Source organism: Cervus elaphus, chromosome 26 (genome assembly GCF_910594005.1).
Source record: "Cervus elaphus chromosome 26, mCerEla1.1, whole genome shotgun sequence".
In the NCBI taxonomy this organism is placed as follows: domain Eukaryota; kingdom Metazoa; phylum Chordata; class Mammalia; order Artiodactyla; family Cervidae; genus Cervus; species Cervus elaphus.
In genome coordinates this window covers 43,040,958-43,054,821 of record NC_057840.1, presented here as the reverse complement: position 1 = coordinate 43,054,821, position 13,864 = coordinate 43,040,958, and the positions used below count along the sequence as shown (strand labels likewise).

At 52.9% G+C, this 13,864-nt stretch overlaps 1 protein-coding gene across 5 annotated transcripts in view; it reads left to right on the top strand.

Moving 5' to 3' along the window:
• The window catches only part of AGPAT4 (1-acylglycerol-3-phosphate O-acyltransferase 4), a 126,536-nt gene that overhangs the window by 89,486 nt on the left and 23,186 nt on the right, over window positions 1–13,864 (top strand). For all 5 annotated transcript variants that reach the window (XM_043888475.1, XM_043888479.1, XM_043888478.1 and 2 more), the window contains one exon: window positions 9,185–9,354. In XM_043888475.1, coding sequence (XP_043744410.1) covers window positions 9,185–9,354 — 170 coding nt within the window. The remainder of the gene's footprint in view (window positions 1–9,184; window positions 9,355–13,864) is intronic.

Below are 13,864 nucleotides of genomic sequence, written 5' to 3'. Positions count from 1 at the left end.
TGTGAAGTTTCTCTTAGCTACAAATCATGCCATCAGCAGCTGTGAAATGATGGAAATTCATGGCTGTTTATCTGTGCAAGCCCTGTTCTGCGTGCTGTGGGCAGCAGGACAACAAACTGGAAGACATCCCTCCCTGAGGACTGAATGGTCCATGTGGAAGGAGAACCAACCCAGACCAAACAGACCCGAACTCCTGAGAAAGAACATGAGATCCAAGCAAGGAAGGTGATCGCTCATTTCCACTGCTGCCTGTAGTTCTTTTTCAAACGCTGTTGTTGTTCATTCGCTCAATCACATGCGACCCCATGGACAGCAGCACGCCAGGCTTCCCTGTCCATCACCAGCTCCTGGAGCTTACTCAAACTCATATCCACTGAGTCAGTGATGCCATCCAACCATCTCATTCTCTGTCACCTCCTTCTCCTTTTGCCTTCAATCTTTCCCAGCATCAGGGGGAAAGACCTCAATGAGTCAGTTCTTTGCATCAGGTGGCCAAAGTATTGGAGTTTCACCTTCAGCATCAGTCCTTCCAATGAATATTCAAGGTTGATTTCCTTGAAGATTGGCTGGTTTGATCTCCTTGTAGTGCAAGGGTCTTCAAGAGTCTTCTCCAGCCCCAGTGTATGAAAGCATCAGTTCTTCGGTGCTCAGCCTTTAGTCAAACATTAGTCTTTTTAAAAATTATTTATTTATTTGTGGCTGCATCAGGGGAGGGAGGTCTTAGCTGTGGCATGAGGGCTCTCTATTCGAGGCGCACTGGTTCAGTACTTGCAGCGCATAGGCTTAGCTGCTCTGCTGCATGTGGGATCTTAGTTCCCTCCCAAGGGATCAAACCCACATCCCTTACATCGAAAGGTGGATTCTTAATCACTGGACCACCAGGGAAGTCCCAAGCGTTAGTCTTATTCAGTGTTCATAACAATTTTGTGAGTGGTATTTTATTATTCATTTTTCACATCTAAAACTGAAGGCTAGAGAGGTTCAGTAATATGCCCATGTCAGGGGGGGTAGTAAATGACGGAATGGGAATTCAGATCAGGTCTGCCTGACTTCAGAGAGCATCGACACAGTGTCCCTAAGGGGAATTTAGAAGACAGATTACTTCTAATAGAAGGTGGGGGTGGTCTAAAGTTCATGGACAAGATCTCGTTTGAGCTGAAGCTTGGAACTTGGATAAGGTTTGGGGATTCTATGGGGAGGAAAGGCTTCTCTGGCCAAGAGAACAACTTGGACAAGAGGCCAGGGGTAGGTACGGTGAGTTCTAGGTGGTTCTAGGAACAGTGTGTAGTTCAACTTGACTTTAACTCAAGGGATGCAGAAGAAGGAGGGTGGACCAAGGAGTAGAGGCTGGTGACAGAGTCTCACTTCCTCTGTGGATGGTGAGGACTCAGTGAGGGTGCTAAGCTGGCACTGGGCACAGGCTAGATGATATCCATGGGGTTTTCCAGACAAGATTACTGGAGTGGGTTGCCATACCCTGCTCCAGGGGATCTTCCTGACCCAGGGATTGAACCCTGGTCTCCTGCATTGCAGACAGATTCTTTACTGTCTGAGCCACCAGGAAAGCCAGGAGCAGATCCTGCACAGAAACAGGCATGTCCTCAGGGCTGGGAGGATGCGATGGAGATGCTGTGTGGTCCAGGGCTGGGAGGGTGTGATGGAGATGCGGTGTGGTCCGGGGCTGGGAGGTCGTAATGGATATGTGGTGTGGTCCAGGGCTGGGAGGATGTGATGGAGATGCAGTGTGGTCCAGGGCTGGGAGGACGTGATGGAGATGTGGTGTGGTCCAGGGCTGGGAGGATGTGATGGAGATGCATTGTGGTCCAGGAGAACTGGCTTCTGGTGTTGCCATCTCTATCAGAGATGTCCTGCAGGGCTTCCCAACCTTCCCCTCATTCTAGGGAGCTTTTTTAGACACTGGTTTTCTAATCATCCTATGAAATGTTAATTGGACAGATATACTGTGTATCTCCTTATGGGCTTCATGCCTCAGCATCGTTCAGTGACCTGGGCACAGCAGTGCCCGGCTGGCTGGGGTGTGGATGGAAGTGTTGCAGGTACAACTAGGCCCCCAGTTAAGAAAGTACTGAAACCTGGTTATGGCGAAAAGGTGTATGCTGGGGGATTAACTAGAAATAGTTCAAAATAAGGGGCATCCCAAGTGGCTCTAGCGGTAAAGAACCTGCCTGCCAAAGCAGGAGATGTAGGAGATGTGGGTTCCATCCCTGGGTCGGGAAGATCCCCTGGAGGGGGAATCCCACTCCAGTATTCTTCCCTGGAGAATTCCATGGACAGAGGAGCCTGGTGGGTTACAGTCCGTGGGGTTGCAGAGTCTGACACCACTGAAGCGACTTGGCACACAGCATAATTCAAACTAAAATGTAAGTAAGTCTGCGACAGGGAGCGGTCTCACATCACACCGCAGAAACTTCTTCCTCTTTGCATTTTGGAAACTCCTGTGGCTGAGAGGTTTCATTTTTAACCTAAATTATTATCAGCCAAATTATTAAAAAAAACATTATAAGTGCATAATTATATACACTTAGTTTATAGGTTACATATAATTATGTATGTGATTGTATAATTATTAAGATTGGATGAAGTTAATTATAAAAATACCATTTTCCTCAATCTTGATCACATCTCCCCACATCCCCGACACGGGGGGTTCTGGCTGCTGGTATGTTTCAACAGTGAACTCTAATCAACAGTCTGGATTTCTGCAGGAACTTTGCCTCCCTGTCTTATTAGCGTTCTTGACACTTCTAGAAAGGGCTGCAGTGAGGAGTGAAATGTCATTCACGGCAGGTGCAAGTGGGCACACGGGGGAGAGGTTTGGTGCGGATGGAGGGAGCCCCCCACAACCACCTGGGCTTGCAGAAGGGGTCGGCTGTGAGTTTGGAGGATTGTTGGGGTTCCTGGGTGCGTGGATCCCTGGGATCTGGCCCAGAAGGAGCCGGGTCTTACAGCTGCCCAGCATCTGGACTGGGACCCACATCAGGGCTGAGGGCAGGGAGGGTGACGGCAGTTCAGTCACTCAGTCGTGTCCGACTCTTTGCGATCCCATGAACCGCAGCACGCCAGGCCTCCCTGTCCATCACCAACTGCCAGAGTCCACTCAAACCCATGTCCATTGAGTCAGTGATGCCATCCAACCATCTCATCCTCTGTCGCCCCCTTCTCCTCCTGCCCTCAACCCCTCCCAGCATCAGGGTCATCATCAGGGGCTGACAGCAGGACTGCCCCAAAGTGGGGCTCACCCACCTGCTGTTTATTTTTCCTGGCTGTTCACTCTGTCTGTTCATTATTTCTTTTGCCATCATCATTGCATTATCCTTGGTGGTCATAGCATTCAGGAGGAGAAAAACCCTGTTTCCAGGGTGGGCGAGTGTTAAATGTTGTCATCACTTTAGCACATGTAACCTTCCTGGCAGCCTTGAGGTGGGCGTCTTCATCTCACCGAGAAGGGCTTCCCAAGGTCAGAGGTGTGATCTTTCTCCTCTAAACTCTGACCTCTTCCCTCCCTAAACGTGCTTTCTCTCCCGCCAGCTGATAATCATGGCTTTACAGTGTCCCCACAGACTCTCTCAAGTCTCCCTGTCTGGGTTCCAGGCCCAGCACGCTGGCCTCCTGGCGTTGGGAGCAGGACCAGTGGCTCAGCCTCCATGTCTCCGTGTCCTCGGCTGTGAAGTGGGAACAGTGACGTGCGCGCTGACTCAGCGGATGTGGGTTGTTAGCATTTTCCTCCTTCTTTGCAAATGTGAACTTCTCCCCCCTGCTGCACTCTCCTTTTTGTTCATCTACATCTTCTTTCCTATTTGTGATCGAGCTATGCAGCACAAATCTGTCCCTCAGTCCATATATCCTTGCAGCCCGGGTCTGGCCCCCCATCCGCCTCTGAAATCCGAGGTGGCAGGTGGGGATTTTGCAGCGAAGGTCACTTCCTGTCCCTCCCACCCCACCCTGGCCATCACCTTGAAGAGCTCAGAGCTGGCCCCACCTGGCTCCGTGTGGAGTTTGCCAAGCAGGCGGCAGTGACTGGCCAGGGCCGGGCGTGCCCCCACGTCCCAGGATCCAGAGGTGCCCGAGCTCCCAGAAGACGCTTGCATGGGCCTTCTCCAGCGTCTCCAGCCACCCTGCCCTTGGGACATGGCCGCCAAAAAAAATAAATATAAAGACAGCAAAATTGAGCAAACTGAACATTTTTAAGTGGGATAGGAAGCTTCCAGATTGCTGCGTTATACGAAGAAACCTCAGCTGCATGTCTTGTCTGTTACCAGTGTCTGACCCCCTCCCCGGGGCCCTGCTGGCCCAATCTATACCTCTATTGAGAATGGGGTGACCAGGGTGTCCCCTCCCTCCTACGAGGCCCAGGAATTAATATGCAGGCTGAGATCGAAGTGGGCGGAAGGACCATGATGATATTGAGTGTCTTCTTTCAGGGCCGTGGGAGGGAGGGGAGACGGGAGGACAGAGGAGCCTGTTTCGATGATGAGGTCCTCCCTCTTGACCACGAATCTCACATCTGTGTGAGGCAAATTCTCCCTTCTTGTCTCCCCTGTATCCACTCCAGCTTCTGCTTTAAATAAATGTTGACATTTCCATTTATAGCTTTCATTTTACATGTGGCTCAGTGGTAAAGAACCCGCTGCCGATGCAGGAGACACAGGCTCGATCCCTGGGTCGGGAAGATCCCCCCCTGCCCCGCTGCCCCAGAGAAAGAAGTGGCAACCCACTCCAGTGTTCTTGCCTGGGAAATCTCATGGACAGAGTAGCCTGGTGGGCTACAGTCCATGGGATCGCAAAGAGACAGCGATAGCATGCATATACTCTTCAATCCATAATTCTACTTGTTGGTATACCTATGTTGGAGAAATCCTTACACAATTTTTTAAAAAGCATGCATTTTCAAGAATGTTTAGTGCAATATTTGTAACAATAAGAAACAGGGGTGGGGGAGGGATGCTAATTGATGATGGAATGGCTGAATAAATCATAATATGTCTGAAGCAGGAACTGCCATGCAGCTGGTTATCCCACATGGAATTGCCATTCTGACTAGTTTTGAGCTGAAAAGCGGCAATTCCCTGAATTGAGCAAAGGATGAGAGTTACCCGTGTGCCTCTGTTTCTTCATCTGTAAAATGGGGAAAATCGTATTTCCTCCCCCAGGATTCTGTTCTGTGCCTATGCTCAGTCGTGTCTGACTCTTTGCGACCCCATGGACTGTAGCCCGCCAGGCTCCTCTGTCCACGGGATTCTCCAGGCAAGAATACTGGAGTGGGTGGCCATGCCCTCCTCCAGGGGATCTTCCTGACCCAGGGGTTGAACCTGCATCTCTTACATTGGCAGGCAGGTTCTTTACCACTAAACGTGAGGATTTAATGCAATTGCACGTGGCCTTGGAACATGGTCCAGCCCACATCCAGAGCCCAGTCCATAACTGCTGACACCTCTGTGTATCTGTATTAACATGGAAAGAGAACCAAATACACCGTTTGGAAAAAATAACTGTATGTGTGTGTTTACAAAGGTCAATGAAGTTTGAACCCATTCAAGGGGGAAATGTGCATGTGTGTGCGTGCATGTGCGTGTGTAACCCCCTAAGGACAGGCCTGGAGGGCCACCCCCCCAAGCTGTTCCTTGTGTTTAACCCTGAGGAAGGGAGCGGGATTGTAGTTGTTGGTGAGGAAGTGCCCAGCGTTCAACCAGGGATGCGAAGCTGCTGGCAGATACACACGCAGGGAAGGGAGTGGTCCTTAGTCACGTGTGGGGGCTCACCGGCCCTGGGGGACTGTGGTCTGTGCCGCTCATGCTGGAGCTGGAAGGCCCAGGGTGGGCCCTCGGGAAGGGGCGATGAATGTGGACAGAGGGGACCCAGGAGGTCAGGCTCCCTCTCCGAGGACAGACCGAGACCGTGGTGGGTTCTTACTGCACCTGGCGTGGGCGGTGTGGGGGCAGAAGCCGGTCCCCCCGCAGGAGCAGGCCGAGCCGGGCCAGGCCGGGGAGTTAGGAGCGGAGGGAAAGGAGAGGAAGGAGCCATTGCAGGCGGCTGTCACTTCTCGCTCGGGAGGTGAATCAGCACATCAGCCACCACGCTTGTGACCTGCAGAGCCTGCCTAGCCTCCTGAGACCGTCCGAGTGGTCCTTTGAAGTAAAAGTGAAAGTCGCTCAGTCGTGTCCGACTCTTTGCGACCCCAGGGACTACACGGCCTGTGGAATTCTCCAGGCCACAATACTGGAGTGAGTAGCCTTTCGCTTCTCCAGGGGATCATCCCAACCCAGGGATCGAACCCAGGTCTACCCACACTGCGGGCGGATTCTTTACCAGTTGAGCTACGACTGGAAACGAACCAGAAAAGGGGTTTGGATAGACATGTCTTAGGGCCCTCAAGGGGGATGGCACAGTTTCCTCTAAATTCTTCTGGGTTAATTGAATTATTTTTCATTATGACTATAAATATATTTCTTGTTAATTAAAAAAAAAAAAAAGAAACCCTTTCCTCCTTTAGGAGAAAAAAAAATGGAAAGAAGACTCTTTTATCCGGTGAGATTTCAGTGTTAATAACTCCAGCCTGTCGAGGTGAGGGGGGGAACCCGGCCTCCCCGCTGGTCTCCACCTGGCCCGGCTGTCATCGCCTCTCCCTGGGCCTCTGCAGCCCGCCCTCATGGGCCCCCCTGCTTCTCCACTGCTCCCACCTGAGCCCGAGTGGTCTTTTCAGAATGCAGAATCGGTGCTGCCGCAGCCTCTGTAAAGAAATGCTCCGGTGACGTCTCGCGGCCTCTGTGGTGCAACCATAAATCACGACCGCCGCCCACCCTGGTGCGGGAGCCGCTGAGACTCTGTCCCCGTCTCCGCTCCTCCCCGCTTCCCGTCGGCGGTCACGGCGCCATGCCTGCTGTCCGGGGGCCGTGTGTAGGGAACAGTCACGGGAGCTGGCCACTCACCATCCCCTGCGTGTGCAGAATCACACTGGGAGCCTTCACCACATGATCTGCCTTCACAGCCATCACACCTCCAGCAGCTTTTCCCGTCTGGATTCACAAAGATGCTGAGGCTTCCGGGATGTTGAGAAACAGGCCGGGAAGTCTTACAGCCATCGAGTGGTGCCCCCGGCACAGGAGCCTGGCCCCCAGATCCACACACAGCATCCGTCCGAGGCAGGGCCTCTAACCTCCTGGTCTCGCCGCCTCTTGGCGTGAGGCGGTCTGCTCTCCAAGCCGCAGGCTTTGAGGCTGGGACCCCGGGAGCCACCGAGGCACGCGGCCTCACCTCCAGCACCCCCGGCATCCTGCCTGCACATGTCCGGCCACCAGACGGTGTTTGCTGGAAGCAGACGTGTGCCCGCATCATACTGGGTCCTGGAGCGAAAGGCTGAGGCTAGGATGGACCGAGCGAGGCGGTCTGTGCCTCACGGGGGCTGTGGCCTGTAAGGGGGCAGGGGTCATCGCACCGTGTCGCTGGGGCAAGTGGAAGCGGGCCCGGCCTGCCCCGGACTGGGGGCAGCAGGGCCCAGAGAGGCGTTCAGGAGGTGACGGCGGGACGCGTCCCGGGAGCCGTCCCTCTTGACCTGGCTGCCTCCTGGATGCGGCTCTGCCTTGGGCTTGTCCAGGCCCCATGACCGGTACCGGGAGGGGTTGGACCTGCCCGCCTCCCTCCCCCGATGGATCACCCAGGGTTGCTGCCCCCGGAGGACAGCTGCCTGGGGGCTCGGCGTTTTCTCAGCTCTAGGAACAGGCAGACTCTACGGTGTCCGGTAGAGGGTGTGTTCTGGTTTGTTCCTGATGACACGGGGGGACAATGAAGCCTGGGTCTGCTGGGGGCTCGGCACGCGCTCTGCACAGAACACCTGTTGTATGTGACGCCCGTCGCTTCTCACAAAAGCCCCTGAGGCCACCCCTTCCAAGATTAGGAGGCTGGGGTGCCTCGGGGTTCACCTGTCCAAAGCCCCAGAGGGCTCGGGTTTAGAAACTAGACTGTAGCGCCTTCCAGAGAGTTCTGGCTCCAGCACCACATCACTCGTCTCCAGCCTCAAGGAGAGAGACTTCCAGGGGCAGCCAGTCCAGCCTTTCAAACGTGAGGCTTGGCTGGGCTTTGTGTGTGTGGGTTTGCACATGCAGGGGTGCGTGTGTGGGTGTGCATGTGTGCGTGTGTTGGGGCAGGTGATGAGTGAGCGAGTGCCTGACCGGTACCTCACTAAGTGGTGATAACAAGGGGCATGTCCTTCACGGGGCTTCCCCGATGGCTCCGCGGGAACAAGAATCCAGCTGCAATGCAGCAGACACAAGAGATGCGGGTTCAATCCCTGGATTGGGAAGATCCCCTGGAAGAGGAAATAGCAACCCATTCTGGTATTCTTGATGAAAAATCCCGTGGAGAGTGCAGTCTGTTCATGGGGTTCTCAAGGCAAGAATACTGAAGTGGTTTGCCATTCCCTCCTCCAAGGAGATCCAACCAGTCCATCCTAAAGGAGATCAGTCCTGGGTGTTCATTGGAAGGACTGATGCTGAAGCTGAAACTCCAGTACTTTGGCCACCTCATGCGAAGAGTTGACTCATTGGAAAAGACCCTGATGCTGGGAGGGATTGGGGGCAGGAAGAGAAGGGCACGACAGAGGATGAGATGGCTGGATGGCATCACCAACTTGATGGGCATGAGTTTGAGTAAACTCCAGGAGTTGGTGATGGACAGGGAGGCCTGACATACTGCGATTCATGGGGTCGCAAAGAGTCAGACACGACTGAGCGACTGAACTGAACTGAACTGAGTGTTCTTTGATGGAGTTTATAAGTGTCCCAATTAGTCATTTCTCAGGATGTTAAGAATTCTGTATCTCACCTCCTGCTGCCTTTCAGAGCTCTGTAAACACCACGGCAAAGATTCAGGCTTTCAGATTTACTTTTCCCCAAGGTACTTAATCAAGGAATGCAAGTCATTTGCCTTCTCAAAGCTTCCTCTCTGTCCCCGGAGACTTGTGGAGTTTTCTCTAATTTTTTTCCTTCTGTTTCTAAGCCCTTTCAAGGATTGGGATCTTGGCTGAAACGATCCTGCACTTGACCCCTCGAAGTTGCTTTCCCTTCAAGCTAGGAAGGCAGAGCCTTGCTGTGCCAAGCCATCTCAGGGGCCCAGAGCCCTGGTCGCAGAGGTGCGTGAAATAAAGGCCTGTCTTGTCTCTCTGTTCCAGAGCTGGTGATGCTGCTGGAGTGGTGGTCAGGTACGGAGTGCGTCATCTACACGGACCCCCGGGCCTACCCGAAGTACGGGAAGGAAAATGCCATTGTCGTTCTGAACCACAAGTTTGAAATCGACTTCCTCTGCGGCTGGAGCCTGGCTGAGCGCTTTGGGGTCTTAGGGGTAAGTCAGACCCGCACACCTCTTTTTTTCGACAGCATAACTGGCCCTTTGGCGCTTGGTCATTCAGAGCTTGCAGCAGCATTAATAGGCTTGTTGAAATGTTCTTAGCCAACTGCTTTTCCTTCTCGCTCAGAATCAAGATGAACATCTGCTGTGAGCAAGGATCATATTTATTCATCAGTGACGATGTGCTGGGCATTTTTACCAACAATTAATTTATTTACTCCTTGCAGAAACAATTGGGAATCGGGAACCTGCCCATAGGTAAAAGCTACGTTTCAATACCCTGCTCCACACAACTGTTAAGTCAATTTGAATTTGAACGCGTCCAGCTTCGTATTCTTTTTTTTACCCCCTTTTATTTATTTTTTAAAATTTATTTATTTTTAATTGGAGGATAATTACAATATTATGTTGGCTTCTGCCGCACATCAGCATGAATCAGCCACAGGTACACATACATCTCCTCCCTCTTGAACCTCGCTTCCCAGCCTAGGATACAGAGTAAAGTAAGGCAGAAAGAGAAAAGCGAATATGGTATATTAGTGAATATATATGGAATCTAGAAAGATGGTACGGATGAACCTATTTGCAGGGCAGGAATAGAGACGCAGAGAACAGACTTGTGGGCACAGCTGGGGAAGGAGAGGGTGGACGGATCGAGAGAGTAGCATTGAAGCATAGACGTACCGTATCCGAAATCACCAGTGGGAATTCGCGGGAGGCCGCAGGGAGCTCAGACCCGGCGCTCTGTGACAGCTTCATTTTTTTAAATTCTGTGCTCTGCTGGCTCTCTGAGTCACGGGCAGCATTCGCCTCCGAAAGGTCCATCTTCGTGGGCCTGAGAAAGCTGAATGCCAGTGCCAGGGTGTGTGACCTTCAGAATTCTGAATGCATACGAAATCCTGCTTTTCTCCAACTCGTCTGACCTCTTGCCTGCCTTTGGGACTGGGCCTCTCCATTGACGCCTATCATGGTGAACACCATGAGGAGTGATGGTTGAGCTCTGAGCAGGTATCAGGCCCTCAGGCTCAGGTGTCCTTACAGGAAGGGCGGCAGGTACTGCCTGGGGCTGGGAGAGGCTCACACCAGAACTTGGGGGTCCCGTGTGGCACCCAGAGCAGCCCCCGCAGACTCACGGGGGCTGTGCACAGCGCGCTTGTTTTCGGTGGCCCGTGTAGACAGAACCACTGTGCGGAGAAGGTCTGAAGACCATGCGGAGTGGAACGGACTAAGAATCGGATTCCCCAGGGACGATCTCTGTCTGTCCACTCCCCAGCGGCCTGTGGGTCCCAGAGTCACTTTGGAACCTTGGGTCTTGTTGGTCTCTGCCTGTTGGAAAGACCCTTGGCTAAGAGGGACTCGATAACCTTGGGACATATTTATTTTCTTAAAAAAAAAAAAAAGAAAGTGGGCAAAAGGAGAGAGGAGGAAATATACTTGGAAACAGGTTCCAATAATGTCTTTGGGATAAATAATGGTTGTCATGCCGTTAAACTATCCAAAGGCAACTAAAGTCGTGAGCAGTTTTCCAAGAGATGGAATCAGTGTTAAGTCTCTGCTGCTCCCTGAAGACTTCTAGAAAACTGGATTGCCTGGGGGTGAGTGTGCTGAAGGGATTTCTGGGAATAGACGGGCCTGCTTGCCAGCAGTTTTCCCCTCTGTTTTCCTGACTGTTCTGACATGATGTCTGTGCAGGCGTGTGTGTGTGTGTGCGTGCGTGTGCATTTTGTTTTCAGGGACAGAACCAGAGGTTCGAGTATCCACCTTTTTCTGCTGTGGAGGCCTTGGGCAGAGCTCTTAGCTGCAGTTCTGTGGCTTTATTCTCTCTGAGAGGAGAGAAAACCATCCTAGTCCGAGCCCCGTCGTGGACACAGACCCTCCTCCTTTTACAGGAGAGGGTCCCGGGTGTCTTCACATCCTGACCGGAACTAGTGGTGCAAGCCTTCAAGCCAGGCTTCCCAGGACACCGGTTCTTCAAGCGACGTTTGGGGGCAGCTGCTGGTTTTCTGGGCTTCGCAGGCGGCTTGGGTGTGTTCATGCTGAGGATGTGAGATGTGATTTGAAGCAACAGCAAGTCTGTCGGACTCAGAGGTGCTTTCCCATACCTGTGGTCCCCCTGGTGGCTTTATGACCTTGGGCTTCTCCTATGCATCTTTTTCTGGATTTGTGCTGTTTCCAATCCATATGGTATCATTACTGTTTATCATTTACTTAGACGGCCAGCGCCAAGGTTTGGGTAAAGAATTTGCCCCAGGGTGGGAATTAGTAACTCTTGATTTCTGAGCTGCTTCTCTTTCCCCTTGGACGGTATTGAGAGGAAAAGCTGGTGGGTAGTGAGGGGTGGCTGGTGGTGGGGGGCAACCTGGGAGGGACCATTTCTAGTCTTGCCTCCTCCCCCACCTCCAACTCCTGGTCAGTTCAGGGCTCCTTCTGCGGAGAGAAAACCCTCAGTACCTTCCGTCGGGGATGGAGCAGGACTAAGGACGCAGGAACACAGAGAGGCTCAGTCAGCATCCACTGGGAGGGGCGCCACACAGCGAAGACGGTGGGCCGCGTGGGCCGCGCGGGGCGCTGGGAGGGGAAGTTACCCATGGAGAGAGGACCCGGGACTAGAGGGGGACCCAGGATTGAGAAGGGCTGGCTTTCGTGGAGCGGTGACTATCAGCGCCCTTGAGCATTTTTCTAGCAGAAACTCTCAAATCCTGATCAGCACAGCTCAGCACCCTAGGGTGCAGATGCGCAGAAAGTTTCCCCAGCAGAGTGACCATCCAGCCCACGACACGGGGACTGCTCACCTCCAGCCCTGACTTCCTGAACGAATACCGCCGCCATCGGATTGCGTTTCTCTCTTAGAAACCAAACAACTAACGTTGCATGCAAGGGCACGAGCCTTGCCCCTTGGTCTGGAGACTGTTCAGGAGTTTTAGGAGTCCCACCCACAGTTAAGTAGGCAGGTCTCAGGACCTTAGCTGGGACGATGCAGCTTCTATCCTCACGGGAGCCCAGGTAGCCCTGCTCTGGGAGCCAGCAGGTTGTCTGGATTCTTGCTGAGATGTTCTCTGGAGCCTTGGAGTTCCCACCAGAAGTGGAGGGTGGGGGGGGGGGCGGGTGGGGAGGCAGCAAGAGACCACATCTCCCCACCGCCCCAGCACTGGGGAAGCAGCAGACACTGTGGCCACCATGGCCGTCTGTACAAATGCTGATGAAGCCACATGCTGGCAGAGGTGCTGGGAAGGGACGAGACAGGGTGCCCGTGGCCTTGTAGGGCTGGGCCAGCTCAGGTGGAAGTCAGCAGACTGTTCTCCCCTGGGGGCGAGGGCAGGGATGGGGGACGTTCTCTCTCCCAAGCAGGGAACGAGGTACCATCCATTCGTGTCTCCAGAGCAGCTGAGGTCTGCCTGGAGGGTGCGAGGCTGGAGGAGGAGCTGCCTGGCTCCTTTCCAAAGAGGCCCGTTCATTCCCTCACCCTTGAAAGGAACCAGGCAGCATCTCATTATATGGATCATGCAGCGGTACTTCTGTCTTAACTGACCTTCAGAAACACTCACCTGATTCATCCATTTTTTTTTACATAATACATGATGTTGAGATCCTTCTGGAGTCCAAGAAGTTTGCATTTTAGAAGAGAAGGGACATAATAGGAAGGTTCCTGATGGGGCATTTTTCATCTTCGCATGTAACAGCCCAAGAGGAAGTGAGTTGAAATTGAAGTGAAATTCAAAGAAATTCTTGCATGCAGGCTCAGTCACTTCAGTCGTGTCGGACTCTTTGCGACCCTTTGGACTGTAGCCCACCAGGCTCCTCTGTCCATGGGATTCTCCAGGATACTGGAGTGGGTTGCCATTTCCTCCTCCAGGGGATCTTTCCAGCCCAGGGATCGAACCCACATCTCTTGCATCTTCTCCATTGTCAGGGGGGTTCTTCACTAATATTGCCACCTGAGGAGTCCTGAAATTCTTGAGAGGAGGGTTGGGAAATGTGAAATTGGATTTGGTGAGAAAACAATGGGATTCTTTTTAAAGAAGAGAAAACAGGGGAGGCCTTCCAGTCTTTTATGACCTTTTACCGCATGTGGTCATTCTGGGGTCCTGTCCTTGCGACTCTGGTTCCCTTAGGGCTGGAGGGCTGGCATGGGCCCTGATCATGGTCTTTAAGGGACTCTCTGACTTGTTCCTCCCTGGGTGAGTGTGGTGTGTGGACAGGCCAGGGTGTGCAACACAAGAGTCATGACTTCTGAAGCTTCGGGTCTGTTCACTTATCTTTCTGCTGCAGTAAGAATACACACAGGCTCCTTCACAGTGGCCTTGAAGGTTACCTAAGATGGTGTTTGTCGGGTCTTCGAGCAGCTCCGGGCCTGGGAAGCGCTGAGTAAACGCAGCTGTTCGTGTCCATTTTTATCTGCCAGGGTCGCATGGCTTGGTGGTTACCCCGGAGGCCAACTGGGCTGTTGTGTTCAGGTCTTTAAAGAAGCCCTGCATGTCAGTCATCTACAGCAGGTGACAAGCCC